Source organism: Heterodontus francisci, chromosome 4 (assembly GCF_036365525.1).
Source record: "Heterodontus francisci isolate sHetFra1 chromosome 4, sHetFra1.hap1, whole genome shotgun sequence".
Taxonomy (NCBI): domain Eukaryota; kingdom Metazoa; phylum Chordata; class Chondrichthyes; order Heterodontiformes; family Heterodontidae; genus Heterodontus; species Heterodontus francisci.
In genome coordinates, this window is record NC_090374.1 from 148,742,092 (window position 1) to 148,758,993 (window position 16,902).

General features: G+C 44.7%; 1 protein-coding gene across 3 annotated transcripts in view; it reads left to right on the plus strand.

The window, feature by feature from the left end:
* Nucleotides 1-16,902, plus strand: part of melk (maternal embryonic leucine zipper kinase) — a 138,609-nt gene that overhangs the window by 86,241 nt on the left and 35,466 nt on the right. For all 3 annotated transcript variants that reach the window (XM_068030308.1, XM_068030310.1, XM_068030309.1), the window contains 3 exons: nt 1,405-1,491; nt 9,319-9,447; nt 12,292-12,420. In XM_068030308.1, coding sequence (XP_067886409.1) covers nt 1,405-1,491; nt 9,319-9,447; nt 12,292-12,420 — 345 coding nt within the window. The remainder of the gene's footprint in view (nt 1-1,404; nt 1,492-9,318; nt 9,448-12,291; nt 12,421-16,902) is intronic.

Below are 16,902 nucleotides of genomic sequence, written 5' to 3' on the forward strand. Positions count from 1 at the left end.
AGCAGGCTCGAGGGGTTGAATAGCCTGCTCCTAGTTGGTATGTAATGATCAAGGAGTCTGCAGACGACACAAAAATTGGCCGCATGGTCGATAGTAAGGAGGATAGCTGTAGACTGCAGGAAGCTTTCATTGGACTGGTCAGATGGGTAAAAAAGTGGCAAATGGAATTCAACCCAAAGAAATGTGAGATGATGCATTTGGGGAGGTCAAACAAGGCAAAGGAATACACAATAAATGGGAGGATACTGAGAGGTATAGAGGAACTGAGGGACCTTGGAGTGAATGTCCACAGATCCCTGATGGTAGCAGGACTGGTTGATAAGTTGATTAAGAAGGTATATGGAATCCTTTCCTTTATTAGCCAAGGCATAGGATTTTAAGAGCAGGGAAGTTATGCTGGAACTATATAAAACATTGGTTAAGCCATAACTTGAGTAATCTCTGCAGTTCTGGTCACCTCATTACAGAAAGGATGCAACTGCACTGGAGAGAGTACAAAGGAGATTTACAAGAATGTTGCCAGGACTGGAAAATTGCAGCTACGAGGAAAGATTGGATAGGCTGGGTTGATTCTCCTTGGAACAGAGGAGGCGAAGGGGAAATTTGATTGAGATGTACAGAATTCTGAGGGGCCTGAATAGACTGGAGGTGAAGGGCCTATTTACCTTAGCAGAGAGGTCAGTGACTATGGGGCATACATTTAAAGAGATTGATAGGAGGATTAGAGGGGAGATGAGGAAAACAATTTTCAAGCCAGAGGGTGGTAGGGGTCTGGATCTTGTAGCCTGAAAGGGTGGTAGAGGCAGGAAAACCTCATCTCATTTAACAGGTTTCTGGATGTGCATCTGAAGTGCCGTAACCTGCAGGGCTACGGACCAAATGCTGGAAAGTGGGCTTAGGCTGGGTGGCTCATTTTTTCAGCCGATGCCGGCACAATGGGCCAAGTGGCCTCTTTCTGTGCTGTGAACTTTCTATGATTCTAACTGGAGCATGTAAATCTCTTTGTAAGCTCTGCTGTGTTCTTTGCCTCATCTTTAAAAGTAGGACACCCAGAACTGGAAACCATGCCAAAGATTACTATAGAATTATAGTATTATAAATTATCTCTTTTGTACTTTCTACTTTTTAAAAAAAATAAAACCTAGGATCCCACGTGCATTTGTTTTCGCAGCTTCATCTACTGGTCCTTTCACCTGAAAAGCCATGAATCCTGTTTGCATTTATTCATTCAATGTAGCAACTAGGTATATTAAGCAATCTTTTATAATAAGTAGCAATGCTTTAATGATCTACTGGCTTTTGTGAATTACAGGATGTATTTTGTGCATTGCAATCATTGCATACTAAACAAAGTACTAGCTGTATTAAATTTCTCATTTTCTTCCTGAATGTTTCAACTTCCAGATTGACCATCTTGATGAGGACTGCATCACAGAGTTATCTGTATTCTTCAAACGCTCCAAAAAGAGTATGTCCAGTTTGGTGACAGAGGTAAGAACCTGCCTCCAAGTTTAATAATCCTTATGTAAAATAAATGGTTCCTCATGTTATCTTAGGGATAGTTAAGAGTCCTGATACAACCATTCACCTGTACTGATTTATATGTGATGCTATCGGTTTATTGCTGCCAACGTTTTTATGTTGAGCTCAAATTAAAAGAGGACTTTCCACTTTATTGCATCCCTGTGGCCTTTATTTAGAGTGAAATTTCAAGTGATCATGTTTGCAGGCAACAGCATATTTACTGAAGGAAATTTGTTAATATGTATTTCAGAAACTGAGTTTTAATCTTACATTTTTAGCAAGGAACAATCATTTACTTATGCAGCAACCAAATCTCCATTGCAAATTTTGCTAAATGTTACAGACCAGCTGCAGATAATTCCTGCCATATTATTGAAAGTTTGTTTGCCATTAGTTAATAGTATTGATTTCATTCTAATACCAGTTTTGAATTTGCAAATGCAGATTTTTGAAATGTAATTGCATCGACTGGATGCTTGCAAACATGGTTTACTTGCTGCTGAGAGATCACTCAATATTACTGTGGTATATTAATTGCCTCAAAGAAGTAGTGGGATATGATGACTATTTGCAACAAGACTCCCACTGCATCTTTGGCAAACCCAGACTAAAACCAGACACCTGAGCATAGAACATAGGACAGTACAGCACAGTACAGACCCTTCAGCCCAATATGTTGTGCCGACCCTTTAACCTATTCTAAGATCAAACTACCTACATACCCTTCATTCTACTATCATCCATGTACCTATCTAAGAGTCGCTTAAATGTCCCTAATGTATCTGCTTCTACGACCACCGCTGGCAGTGCATTCCACGCACCCACCACTCTCTGTGTAAAGAACCTACCTCTGACATCTCCCCGAAACCTTCCTCCAATCACCTTAAAATTATGCCACCTGGTGATAGCCCTTTCCGCCCTGGGAAAAAGTCTCTGGCTATCCACTCTATCTATGCCTCTCATCATCTTGTACACCTGTATCAAGTCACCTCTCATCCTTCTTCGCTCCAATGAGAAAAGCCCTAGCTCCCTCAATCTTTCTTCGTAGGACATGCCCTCCAGTCCAGGCAGCATCCTGGTAAATCTCCTCTGCACCCTCTCTAAAGCTTCCACATCCTTCCTATAATGAGGCGACCAGAACTGAACACAATATTCCAAGTGTGGTCGAACCAGGGCCTTATAGAGCTTCAGCATAACCTCGCGGCTCTTAAACTCAATCCCCCTGTTAATGAAAGCCAACACACCATACGCCTTCTTAACAACCCTATCAACTTGGGTGGCAACTTTGAGCGATCTATGGACATGGACCCCAAGATCCCTCTGTTCCTCCACCCTACCAAGAATCCTGTCTTTAAGCCTGTATTCCGCATTCAAATTCGACCTTCCAAAATGAATCACTTCACACTTTTCCAGGTTGAACTCCATCTGCCACTTCTCAGCCCAGCTCTGCATCCTGTCAATGTCCCGTTGCAACCTACAACAGCCTTCCACACTATCCACAACTCCAGCAACCTTCGTGTCATCGGCAAACTTGCTAACTCAGCCTTCCACTTCCTCATCCAAGTCATTTATAAAAATCACAAAGAGCAGAGGTCCCAGAACAGATCCTTGTGGAACACCACTGGTCACCGAGCTCCATGCTGAATACTTTCCATCTACTACCAACCTCTGACTTCTATGGGCCAACCAATTTTGTATCCAGACAGCCAACTTTCCCTGAATCCCATGCCTCCTTACTTTCTGAATGAGCCTACCATGGGGAACCTTATCAAACGCCTTGCTAAAATCCATATACACCACATCCACTGCTCTTCCTTCATCAATGTGTTTTGTCACATCTTCAAAGAATTCAATAAGGCTTGTGAGGCATGACCTGCCCCTCACAAAGCCATGCTGACTGTCTCTAATCAAACTATGCTTTTCCAAATAATCATAAATCCTGTCTCTCAGAATCCTCTCCAATAATTTGCCCACTACCGACGTAAGACTGACTGCTCTATAATTCCCAGGGTTATCCCTATTCCCTTTCTTGAACAAGGGAACAACATTTGCCATCCTCCAATCATCCGGTACTACTCCAGTGGACAGTGAAGACGCAAAGATCATCGCCAAAGGCTCAGCAATCTCTTCCCTCGCTTCCCGTAATATCCTTGGGGAAATCCCGTCTGGCCCCGGGGACTTATCTGTCCTCATATCATTCAAAATTTCCAGCACATCCTCCCTCTTAACCTCAACCTGTTCAAGCATATCAGCCTGTTCCACACTGTCCTCACAAACGACCAGGTCCCTCTAGTGAATACTGAAGCAAAGTATTCATTCAGGACCTCCCCTACCTCCTCCGACTCCAGGCACAAGTTCCCTCCACTATCCCTGATCGGCCCTACCCTCACTCTGGCCATCCTCTTGTTCCTCACATAAGTGTAGAACGCCTTGGGATTTTCCTTAATCCTACCCGCCAAGACTTTCTCATGTCCCCTTCTAGCTCTCCTAAGTCCATTCTTCAGTTCCTTCCTGGCTACCTTGTAACCCTCTAGAGCTCTGTCTGATCCTTGCTTCCTCAACCTTAAGTAAGTTTCCTTCTTCCTCTTGACTAGCTGTTCCACATCTCATGTCATCCAAGGTTCCTTCACCCTACCATCCCTTCCCTGCCTCATCGGGACAAACCTATCCAGCAGTCACAGCAAGTGCTCCCTAAACAACCTCCACATTTCTGTTGTGCATTTCCCTGAGAACATCTGTTCCCAATTTATGTTCCCCAGTTCCTGCCTAATAGCATTGTAATTCCCCCTCCCCCAATTAAATATTTTCCCATCCCGTCTGCTCCTGTCCCTCTCCATGACTATAGTAAAGGTCAGGGAGTTGTGATCACTATCACCGAAATGCTCTCCCACCGAGAGATCTGCCACCTGGCCTGGTTCGTTGCCAAGCACCAAATCCAATATAGCCTCCCCTCTAGTTGGCCTATCTACATATTAAGTCAGGAAACCTTTCTGGACACACCTGGCAAAATCTGCTCCATCCAAACTATTTGCACTAAGGAGGTTCCAATCAATATTAGGGAAGTTGAAGTCACCCATGACAACAACCCTGTTACTTCTGCACCTTTCCAAAATCTGCCTCTCAATCTGTTCCTCTGTATCTCTGTTGCTATTGGGGGGTCTATAGAAAACTCCCAACAAAGTGACTACTCCTTTCCTGTTTCTGACTTCCACCCATACTGACTCAGTAGACAAACCCTCCTCGACAACCTCCCTTTCTGCAGCTGTGATACTATCCCTGATTTAGCAATGCCACTCCCCCACCTCTTTTACCTCCCTCCCTATTCCTTTTGAAACATCTAAACCCCGGAACATCCAACATCCATTCCTGCCCCTGTGATATCCAAGTCTCCGTAATGGCCACAACATCATAGCTCCAAGTACTGATCCATGCTCTAAGTTCATCACCCTTATTCCTGACACTTCTTGCGTTAACAATAGACACACTTCAACCCATCATACTGGCTGCAACTTTGCCTTGTCAACTGTCTAACCTTCCTCACAGACTCTCTGCACTCTGTATCTGCCTGTTCAACAGCTACCCCATCCACTGATCCATAGCTCCGGTTCCCATCCCCCTGCCAAACTAGTTTAAACCCTCCCGAAGAGCTCTAGCATACCTCCCGCCCAGGATATTGGTGCCCCTCCAGTTCAGATGCAACCCGTCCTTCTTGTACAGGTCCCACCTTCCCCAGAAGGTATCTCAATGATCCACAAATCTGAAGCCCTCCCTCCTACACCAGCTCTGTAGCCACATGTTCAGCTGCACTCGCTGTCTGTTTCTAGCCTCACTAGCACGTGGCACCGGTATCAATCCTGAGATTACTACTCTGCTCGTCCTGCCTTTTAGCTTCCAACCTAACTCCCTATATTCGCTTTTCAGGTCCTCATCCCTTTTCCTAGCTTTGTCATTGGTACCGATGTGTACCACGACTTCTGGCTGCTCCCCCTCCCCCTTAAGAATCCTGTAGACTCGATCCGAGACATCCCTGACCCTGGCACCCGGGAGGGAACATACCATCCGGGAGTCTCGTTCACGACCACAGAATCTCCTGTCTGTTCCTCTAACCATTGCATATCCTATCACTATCGCTCTCCTATTCTCCCCCCTTCCCTTCTGAGCCACAGAGCCAGGCTCAGTGCCAGAGACCTGGCCGCTGTGGCTTTCCCCTGGTAGGTCGTCCCCCCCCCCCCCAACAGTACCCAAACCGGTATACTTATTATTGAGTGGAATGGCCACAGAGGATCCCTGCACTGTGCGCCTATTCCCTTTCCCTCCCCTGACGGTCACCCAGCTACCTTTATCCTGCAACTTAGGTGTCACTACTTCCCTATAACTGCTCTCTATCACCCCCTCAGCCTCCTGAATGATCCGAAGTTCATCCAGCTCCAGCTCCAGTTCCCTAACGCGGTCTGTGAGGAGCTGGAGTTGGGTGCACTTCTCGCAGGTGAAGTCAGCAGGGACACAAGTGATGACCCTTACCTCCCACATCCTGCAAGAGGAGCATGCAACTGCCCTAGCTTCCATCCCCTCTGCTCTAAATTGACAAAAGATATTTTTTTTAAAAATAAAGGAAAACCTCACCTTACCAAACCCTCCACACAAGAGTCCTTTTTTTTTGTTTAGAGGAGGAGGATGGGTGGGAGACACCACACGTGTAGTGTTTTGGGTTTAGCCACTGCCCGAATATATAAGTTCACTTACCCAGCAGTCCCCGTGTCCGCGTCCGCCGAAACACGAGGTAAGTACTTTATAGCTCAACTTACCTTCCCGGCTGCCCCCTGGCTCGCGCTATCGCCACTCCCGCTGCTCAAATGGAAGCTGCCAAATCACGAGGTAAGTACCTTTGCTTTCCTTTGTTTTCCTTTGCTTCATTTTACTACAATTCAGTGAAAAATCACTTAATTTAAATTCAGATGATTCTATATTTTAATCATCGCATTCCCGTTTTGCTGTATTCACATTGTTTATTTAAAATTATTGGATAATTTAACTGTTTCAGGGCAAAAATTATCAAGAGTAGAACTGTCCTGCACATCAGTGGTCTGACTGGTTAATTTCAGACTCCCTCTTGTTTCTAAAGTGCAATATACCTGGGAAATACTTAAGAACATAAAGATTATTCAGCACTTCAAGTCCCTTGGCTAAACTGGATAGCCCCTGAAAACAGGCACAGGGACCTCGATGTGTGATTAACCCACACACATTTGCTCAGTGTAATGCAGGCAGCATGCCAACTTCGTGTTGCCTGGTCAGTATAGTGATTTCTGCATACAAAAAAAAAACAAAATGCTGCTTAATGTCGTGTTCACCTGTGCTAGGATAAGAGAGGGTATAGGCTGGAGTATGGAGCTCCAAAATGGCAGTGCTGGCATTGCATGCTGATTGACATCATGATCTGCTTGCTCTGCATATTTCTGGCAGACATTATAGCATGCGTGCTCACTAAATCCTTTATCAATATAGTATCCAGCGCACTCCACATCAGAAGCATGCGCTGCAGACACAATTTTACAACTCTGAGGCACCTCATAGTGCCCAACAAAATGGGCACCACTGAGCCCAATTTCACTCCCACCCACCCCCCACCTTCTACTCTACCTGTTTAATCTTCAGAACAAATGTTCTGAAAAATTTCTCCTTGGTTCCCCTAAAAATAAATCCATCAAAACTCCAGCATCTTTCGAACAATTGCATCTTCTGTCACAGATATTGATCCTTAACCAGTTTCCTTCCTTGGAATGGCACTTCCATATTCTCAGCAGCTCAAGAACCACTGTGTTAGACTGTTCAAGCATCTCTATCTACAACCTGATATTTATCCAGCTCTTTAAAATAAAATGTTGATGGGTACCGGTATAGCTAGGTCACTTTCAACCACTTAACTAGTGGAAATTTTCACGTCCTACTTGCAGTTTGTGCATTTTATCTGATTGCTAACAAAGACGCATCTGTAGTACCTAATCCGGCAGAGGTCGGTGTTTAATTTGGAGACAATTTTTTATTTAATTTACTCTTTAGTTTCCTGCTACAGTGATGCCTACTAACTTTTAAAATTTGCGAAGTAAATAAAGGTTTAGGTGGGCTCCGTTACAGTAGAAGTAATTTAAGGAGAATGCAATAAAGAAGCATCTGCTTCAGGGAGATGACAGTTCAGTATCATTTTCCCTCGATGTCCAAAGCTAAGCTTATTGGCTCAATGAGACGGTAAAATCCTATCTAGTTAGCGGGAGAAATGCCATGGAATGTTTAAGGTTTAGCTCTCTGCTGAACTGAGTCTCAGAACTAACTCAAATACCAATAGGTCAGAAGATACAAAGAAAAAAGAAAATTACAACACAGTAACAGGCCCTTCGGCCCTCCAAGTCTGCGCCGATCCAGATCCTCTATCTAAACATGTCGCCTATTTTCTAAGGGTCTGTATCTCTTTGCTTCCTGCCCATTCATGTATCTGTCCAGATACATCTTAAAAGACGCTATCGTGCCCGCGTCTACCACCTCCGCTGGCAACGCGTTCCAGGCACCCACCACCCTCTGCGTAAAGAACTTTCCACACATATCCCCCCTAAACATTTCCCCTCTCACTTTGAACTCGTGACCCCTAGTAATTGAATCCCCCACTTTGGGAAAAAGCTTCTTGCTATCCACCCTGTCTATACCTCTCATGATTTTGTACACCTCAATCAGGTCCCCCCTCAACCTCCGTCTTTCTAATGAAAATAATCCTAATCTACTCAACCTCTCTTCATAGCTAACGCCCTCCATACCAGGCAACATCCTGGTGAACCTCCTCTGCACCCTCTCCAATGCATCTACATCCTTTTGGTAATGTGGCGACCAGAACTGCACGCAGTATTCCAAATGTGGCCGAACCAAAGTCTTATACAACTGTAACATGACCTGCCAACCCTTGTACTCAATACCCCGTCCGATGAAGGAAAGCATGCCGTATGCCTTCTTGACCACTCTATTGACCTGCGTTGCCACCTTCAGGGAGCAATGGACCTGAACACCCAAATCTCTCTGTACATCAATTTTCCCCAGGACTTTTCCATTTACTGTATAGTTCACTCTTGAATTGGATCTTCCAAAATGCATCACCTCACATTTGCCCTGATTGAACTCCATCTGCCATTTCTCTGCCCAACTCTCCAATCTATCTATATTCTGCTGTATTCTCTGACAGTCCCCTTCACTATCTGCTACTCCACCAATCTTAGTGTCGTCTGCAAACTTGCTAATCAGACCACCTATACTTTCCTCCAAATCATTTATGTATATCACAAACAACAGTGGTCCCAGCACGGATCCCTGTGGAACACAACTGGTCACACGTCTCCATTTTGAGAAACTCCCTTCCACTGCTACTCTCTGTCTCCTGTTGCCCAGCCAGTTCTTTATCCATCTAGCTAGTACACCCTGGACCCCATGCGACTTCACTTTCTCCATCAGCCTACCATGGGGAACCTTATCAAGCGCCTTACTGAAGTCCATGTATATGACATCTACAACCCTTCCCTCATCAATCAACTTTGTCACTTCCTCAAAGAATTCTATTAAGTTGGTAAGACATGATAAGATAGCACAGAATAATCAGTTAATCAGGACATATTGGTTTCCAGTGAGAAATTTTGATCACATTATGTTGTTGAGTCATTATTTCTACTGCAAGTGTGCCATTAGAAGCTATGATTGCTCAAATCGAGCAGCTTTTCACTCAATACATTAAGTTTAGCTCCATATTCTTTTGTTTAGTGGAAATATGATAAAATAACAGCAGCCTATTTACTACTGTTACATAAGAAGAACCATGGCAAGGCTGTCCGCTTGTTCTCTTGTACTGAAGAGCGCTGTGTGCCCTCAACACCTCTGGGAGAATTGAAGGTGAGAAGTCTATTTTGACAACTTCATGTAAATATGGCAATGAAATAAAAAGTCAACATTTAAAGAAAATATGCATGTCACCATTTTCAGAAGGAGGGACCTAACCGCAAATTTAAGACTTAGGGTTACAAATCCTCAATTTGAGATCTCTACATGACCTCCCACACCAACCACCACCCAACTAAAAGAAATCTCGGAGCAGAAATGATGAAGCCGATAGTCTTGCACTTGTAGAATCCGTTGCTACAAAAGTAGGGATAGGCTGCTTTTGAGAAGCAGGGGAGGAGAAGAAGTTTATCTTGTAGGTGTATAGCTTCCTCATCTACAGCAGAGCCAGTGTTACAGATTTGACTGAGTTGTAGGAACATCCTTATCAACTTTACACTCAATTTAAATTAATCTGGAATCTTCATTTAGTGATTATCATCAGCCTCAGCAAGAAAAATGATCGAAAAAGCTGTAATTGCTGGATACATTCATCTGCTCTGCATCCTTCATTCTATATACATTATAGCAGTTTGTCTGAGCTTTAAGATTATTGTCAGTAAATTAACACTGGTATAAAGCTCTTAAGTAGTTAACTAAAAAGTAACTATACTGCTGCTCAATAAAAAAATTTGGTTTATTTTGGGCTTCACTTTTGTTTTAAAAAAAGCACTTGGATTAAAAAGGAGTCTTGAGTTTAAATTCTAATCTCAACCCTTATACTATATCTACCTCTTTCCAACAGGAAAACTTAGTTGCTGCTTTTACTTTAATTTATCTGGCAGATTAACCTAAGAGGTGAAATTAATAGATTAATATCTGGGTTGTGTAGTATAAGGTTCTAAAAGGGTTAATGTGAAAGATTGTAAAGAATACCTCCTACAATGATGATGTAAGGGATCACATGAGAGAGACTCGAAGATAGACTGTTGTGAAGCATAAATAGTAAAAATGTAATAAAGGTTAATGTTTAACTACTCCAGACTAAAGAACATCTCTAGCTAGACCAACTAAGGTGGCAACGTACCAAGCAAACATATAATATGGTGAAAAGTGGTGAGATCAAGGACAACAGAAGTTCTTGCCATCCTACTCCCAGAAGAAGAATTTGAAGCAACTAGTTGAAAAGGCCTGACCTGGAAAAAAGCGGCAAAAAACTGCAGAACTCGAGAGGAGGCTGTGGAAGAGCTCCAGACATAAGTGAGTCGGGGAATCAACGGTAGAAATCCTGTCCAGCAATCGCAGGCTTGAGTTGGAGAACCAAGCAACGTTCCAAGATCTGCAACTGGGCAGGCAGTACCGGGAAAGTCCTTAGCGAGAACTGATCTTGGGTCGGCTCCATTGCAGGTGTCCCTTACAGTTCACCAGCCCTCTGCACAAATTATAGTTGATTACTTTTCAAGATGGATCAAGGTTAAATGGATGTACACAACAGCTGAAGCAGTCATTAGAGTTTTACAAGAACTTCTCACAACACACGATATACTTGATCAGATAGTATCCGATAATGGACCACAATTTGCAAATGATTGCTTCATGCACTTTGCGAAAAAATGTGGATTTGTACATATAACAAGTTCCCCGAGGTATCCACAATCTAGTGGAGAAGCTGAGCGAGCTGTCAGAACTATTAAAGCAATGTTGAAGAAAAATGAAGATTTTCAATTAGCACTCCTGGCCTACAAAATTACGCTACTGTTATGCGGATTAGCATCATCCAAACTCTTAATGGGGAGAAAACTTCAAATGCAACTTCCAATCTTACCCAAGAAATTACTTCCAAGGTTAAAAACCAAGGATTATCGGAAAATTCAAGACAGAGAAGTCTTACCGAAAGAAACAAACCTATAATAATAACAGGAAATACCATACCAGGAACCTACTGAAGTTGTCAGAAGGGTAAAAGGTATGGGTACGAGACCAAAACACAGAAGGAGTAATTTTCCAGAAAGAGGAAAATCAACAGTGATCTTATTTACGAAGAAATTCAGAAAATACACTAAAAATAAATAGAAGGAATCTTGTTCCTATTCAGCAAAGACGTTGATCGGTCATACATTTGAGCGAATCAGATGTTGAACCTGAAATTCAGAAAGCAGCTAATACTACAAACCTCAATGAAGGTCATCCAAGTCAACACACAAGATCAGAGAAAGACTACCAATCTTCCACTTCTGATGACAAGAGGATCAGGGAGAGTTGTGAAGCCTCCTGACAAATTGAATCTATGAAGTCACAGACATGAATGGAGATGGGTGATATGTGAATAAAAAAGTGAATGTATGTAAATATATATTTGAATAAAGACTTGGGAGATGTACAAGGGTCTGAAAGGGTTACTGTGAAAGAGTGTAAAGAATACCTCCCACCATGATGATGCAAGAGATCACATGTGAGAGAAAGTCGAAGATAAGTGTAGCGTGGCTTTGGAGGAGTCACACAGACTGGTGTGAAGCATCAATAGTTATTCTGTAATAAAGGTTAATGTTTAACTACTCCAAGCTGAGGAATCTGTCTAGCTAGCCTAACTAAGGTGGCAGCGTACCAAACAAACATTTAATAGGTTGTGCCATCCTTCATAGAGCAGGTTATTATGTTTTGGAAGAATGGACTACAAATATTCAACTTATTACCTGTGAGATTGCTCATCTTTCCATTATAATATATATTTGAATACAGATGACACATGCTTATGCTGTCGATGTAAGGGTTACACAAAGCTAGATTTTGTAAATGCTAGTTTCATCATGTGGGTTCTACAGGCATATTTTTGAAAGAGATGAAAATGTTAACAGTTACTGTCATAACGGTTTAATCTTTGAATTTTGAAGCAGACTTAACCTCTAATTGTTCTACTAGTTCAAGAAGAATGTAAATTTCGAAGATGCGGAAGATGATGGCCACTATGTATGCAGATCTGTGGAATTCATGGATGAGTATGCCCTCTCTGAGGACCCACTTTTAGCAGTCACACCCCAAGTTGCAGAGGTTTGCCAATTTTTTTTCTACTTTCTTTAGAATGTGTTGTATCGTTTTGCCAAAACTGCTTAGACTTTCAGAACTACTGTACTTCACCAAAAATAAAACCTAGTTTTAAGATCATTCAGGGGGGACACCATACCAGCTCATGAAAACTCTTACATTTTTTTCTAAAATAAAAACAAAGTGCTGGAAATACTGAGTGGGTCAGGCAGCATCTGTGGCGAGAAAAACAGTTAATGTTTCAGGTCGATAACTTTTCATCAGAACTGTTTGTTTTATCATTTGTTCTACCTTGTTACAATAGGAACTGAGTCATATATTATACAAGTAACTCGAACCATTTTTAGTTCCTAAAAAGATGAGGGGATCCCATCTTGTCAATTCATAAGATGGAAAACGTTCGCAACACAGTCACATTGGAGTAATCCTCACGCATTTATTAAACATTACTGTCTAGATTCAGCTGCAACACGTGCCTCCAGAAGATTGGTCCTAACAGCTGGTGTTATAGGGTGGGATTATTCTAATATGAGGGCGGGGACGAGCAGTTGCTTAAGCTCGCCCCTCAGATTGGTGTGCTGGTTTCCCGACGCGAAACCTACACACTCAAAGTTTAAAAGGCTCCAACAAGAGCTAGAAGAGGCAATCTGCCTGAAATGGATAAATGGCCAGTTAAGGCTCTTAACGAGCTTGTCACCTCGTCAAGGGCCAGTTTTGAATTTTCTTTATGCCACTGGATCCACGCAGGGTCTCAACCACAACAGGGAGGAGGAGGTGCAAATACAGCAGGGAGCAAGTCGAAATGGCAGGACAGCAGCAAGAGGTGCCATTAAAGAGGGAAGGCTCTCATTCACAAGCAACCAGTTGTACAGCGTCAGGAGAATTATCTGTCATATCTCTTGACCAGGGTATTTTACCTTGGGGTCAGGGGGCAGCAGCTTTGTTGGCAGAGTGGACGGGTCCTTCTGCTTACGGCCTCACAGGTTCTTTAGGCGGTGGTTCAGGAAGACGTCACATTCCAATTGAAAGAAAGGACATAACAGGAAATGTGATTAATCTACTCTAAGATAGGAGCGACCAGCAATGAGGAGCAGCATCTGCTGGAGCTGAGGCAAACCCCTAGGTAACCAGGACCCAGGGGTCAGGAGCAAAAGGCAGAAAGGCAACGCAGGTGATACCCTCAGCAGCAGGTCTACCTCCAAAGGAGAAGCTACCTGGACATGTTGGAGCATCGGTGCCACAAAAGTCTGCGCCTGTCCAGGCAGATAGTTACTGACTTGTGTGGCCTCATTTGAAGGTCGACTGAGGAGTCACAGGAACCATCGCCATGGCCTTCCCGTGGCTGTAAATGTCACAGTGGCCTTGCACTTTTTTGCAACCGGTTCCTTCCAAGGAGCAGGAGCAGACATTGGTGGCATCTCACAGGCAGCAGCACATCATTGCACCACGGAGGTGCCGAATGCCCTGTTAGAGAGGGCAGGGGATTACACTGAATTCAAAGTGGAAAGCAGCACTCAAGCTCAAAGGGCAGTGGGATTTGCTTCCGTTTCCGGATTCCCTCAGGTGTGGGGGATCATCGATTGCCCCCACGTGGCCATCGACACACTGACTGACCAGCCAGGGAGATTCCTCAACAGGAAGGGACTCCACTCCTTCAACATTCAGCTGGAATGCGACCACAGCAAGCGCTTAATTCAAGCATGTGCATGCTATCCTGGAAGTTGCCATGACCCCTTCATCCTTTGGCAATTGCAGGTGCCGCAGCTCTTCATGGAGTTATCGAAAATCCGTGGCTGGCTGTTAGAGGATAAGGCTTCTCCCGTGAGGAGATGGCTGATGACTCCAGTGCGTAACCCTACCATGGGGGCTAAGAGACACTATAACCAATGCCACCTGAGCACAAGGGTCATCATTGAGCAGGCCATTAGCCTCATGAAGCCAAGTTTCAGGTGTCTTGACCGATTGGGTGGCACCCTCCAGTACACTTCCTGAAGGGTCTCACTCATTGTTGTGGTCTGCTGTGCTGTCCATAATATGTGTCTGCAGAGAAATGTGGAGCTTGAAGAGGGAGAAGAGTTGGAACAGCACAGCTCCGAAGAGGAGGAGACTGAAGGAGACCTGGAGAATGGTCCCATGCTTTGCAGGGATGTTACCGTGGTAGACTGAGGAGGCAAAGTGCTCATCAGGATGGCAGGGATACTAGGACCATTCTGATCCAGCCACATTTCACCTGAGTAATACTCAGTCTGTAGGACATTTTGGAGATGAGATTTTCCTTCATCTGAAAATAGGCGACATGTTTAGGTAGAGGATCTGGATCGGCGCAGGCTTGGAGGGCCGAAGGGCCTGTTCCTGTGCTGTAACTTTCTTTGTTCTTTGAGTGAGAGCAAGCATTCATTAATAACAAAAGTTCGTAACATTCCAGTGGCACAAGCACTGCAAGGCTCCAGAGTCTCGACCAGGCACACGCTTCCGCAACGGACTCCTTTGCTTTGCCAACCGAAATTTTCCATTCTCCTGCCTTTTGCCATGATGAATTGAAAACACATAAGTCTGCCTTAGTGCAGTAACATGCCCAGTGCTTTATCGCATAACAGTTTGATGTCATGTACAACAGAAACACCCAAGCAGCCTACAAAGTGACATTACTGATGTGGTGGCCTCCGCTCACGGCCACTCCTGCAAGTTGTTCCCCCTGTGGCTAAGGATGAGGTGGAGGCAGTCTGTTCACTAGCGCCTGTCTGAGTGAGATGCCCATGGCAGTTGGACTTGTCGTGGAGCAGCGGTGGGAGAGGGGTGGGGGGAGAAGCATAGCAGATGAGTGGACTATGACTCCATAGCGCCTCAGGTAACTCTGACATGTGATTACATATCTCATGCTAGTTCTCCAGGTAGAGCCACCTATTTCGTGACTCCCTCGGCACTGTACCTCTGCCCTGCTGAGCGAGGCTGCGCCTGTCGTCCATCCTCCAAGGGGGACAGGCCAAAGCCAACTCTGCCTCCCCAGTCTCTTCCTGCTCTTAAGTAATGTGCACTTCACCCTGTGCCATTGTCTCTAATACCACGTTAGGACCCACTAAGGGGCGAGTGTCTGCGCTGATGGAGGGTGCGTAAGAAAGTTGAGACTGTGCAAGCTCCGAGGTGTCTTCCTCCTTTGACTCCTCCATTACATGTTGACCCTGTCTCAACAACTCCCCCTTTGCAGATGGTCCTCAGAGACATAAGAGAAGGTTGTGCTCATTTTTCATGACCATCAACAGATACTTCTGTTTAAAATAATGAGATGACAACTTATGCATTGGCAGCTTGTTGTATGGGGAAGATCGCCATGCATCCCCTGAACCTGGGTTTACGAACATACCTACCAGGAGCAGGTGTAGGCTATTCAGCCCCTCGAACCTGCTGCACCATTCCATAAGATCATGGCTGATCTTTGTGGATTCAACTGCACTTTCCTGCCTACCCCCAATACCCATTGATTCCCTTGTTTGTCAAGATTCTGTCTACCTCTGCCTTAAAACCATTGAATACCCTCCCTCCACCACTCTCCAGGGAAGAGAGTTCCACAGACTCACGACCCTCTGAGAAAAATTTTCTCCCCATCTCTGTCTTAAATGGGAGACCCCTTATTTTTAAGAGATCTTTTCACCTGTACATGTTGGACTCCCGTTTCTCTGTCTCCCAACGTCCCAGTTGGCTTGCCACTCTGGCCAGATCAAGGGCTTGCTCCTCAAAATGCATCAGTGACGTGAGCTGGGGAACCCCACCATCCACAGGTGTCCTCTTGTTCTCCCTGGCGTTCTCTCATTTGGCCTGCGAGATGAAGAAAGATGCCATTCTCCCACACCACTTGCAGCTTTTCATTCGCATAAGATGTTGCAGTCTTCCCCATAATCTACTGTCTAGATAATTCTGATAAATTATGCTTCTGGGTCATCAATGCTGCTGTGCATACATCTCTCTTACGGTCAGGAGAACACTATGCACCCTCAGGATGCCCCTCACTCATGCAGTCTGGTGAATTCTGACCAGGAGAAATGCCATCTGGGTATATTGTTGGACTCACTTTGCCAAAACTTAAGCAGGTCATTGAAACGTTTCCAGCACTGGACCCAGTTCCTCCTCAGCATTCCTGCTGACCTCAGAAGCTAGAGGCCTGCTTCCCGACCGGGACCCGACGATGCCTGTCGGGTTCGGTTTGGGTCGGGCCCATCTTCAAGGTCCAGCTTTTGGGCTCAGGCCGGGCTGGACACACAGGGTAAGTTCTCTGCTGGTAAATACTGAAATTAAAAACACTTAACTGAGCTGGGAGTCCAGGACGAAACTGAGTCTGCGCAGTGAGCGAGTGACGTCACTATGACGTCATCACGTATGCGCTGCAGCTTCGTGGAGATTCCGAGTCTGAAGGTAAGTGAAAGGATGGTCGGGTTGGGCTCGGGGCAAAATCGGAGGGACTTGGGCTGGGTTCGGGTCGGGTCTGCGGTGGTT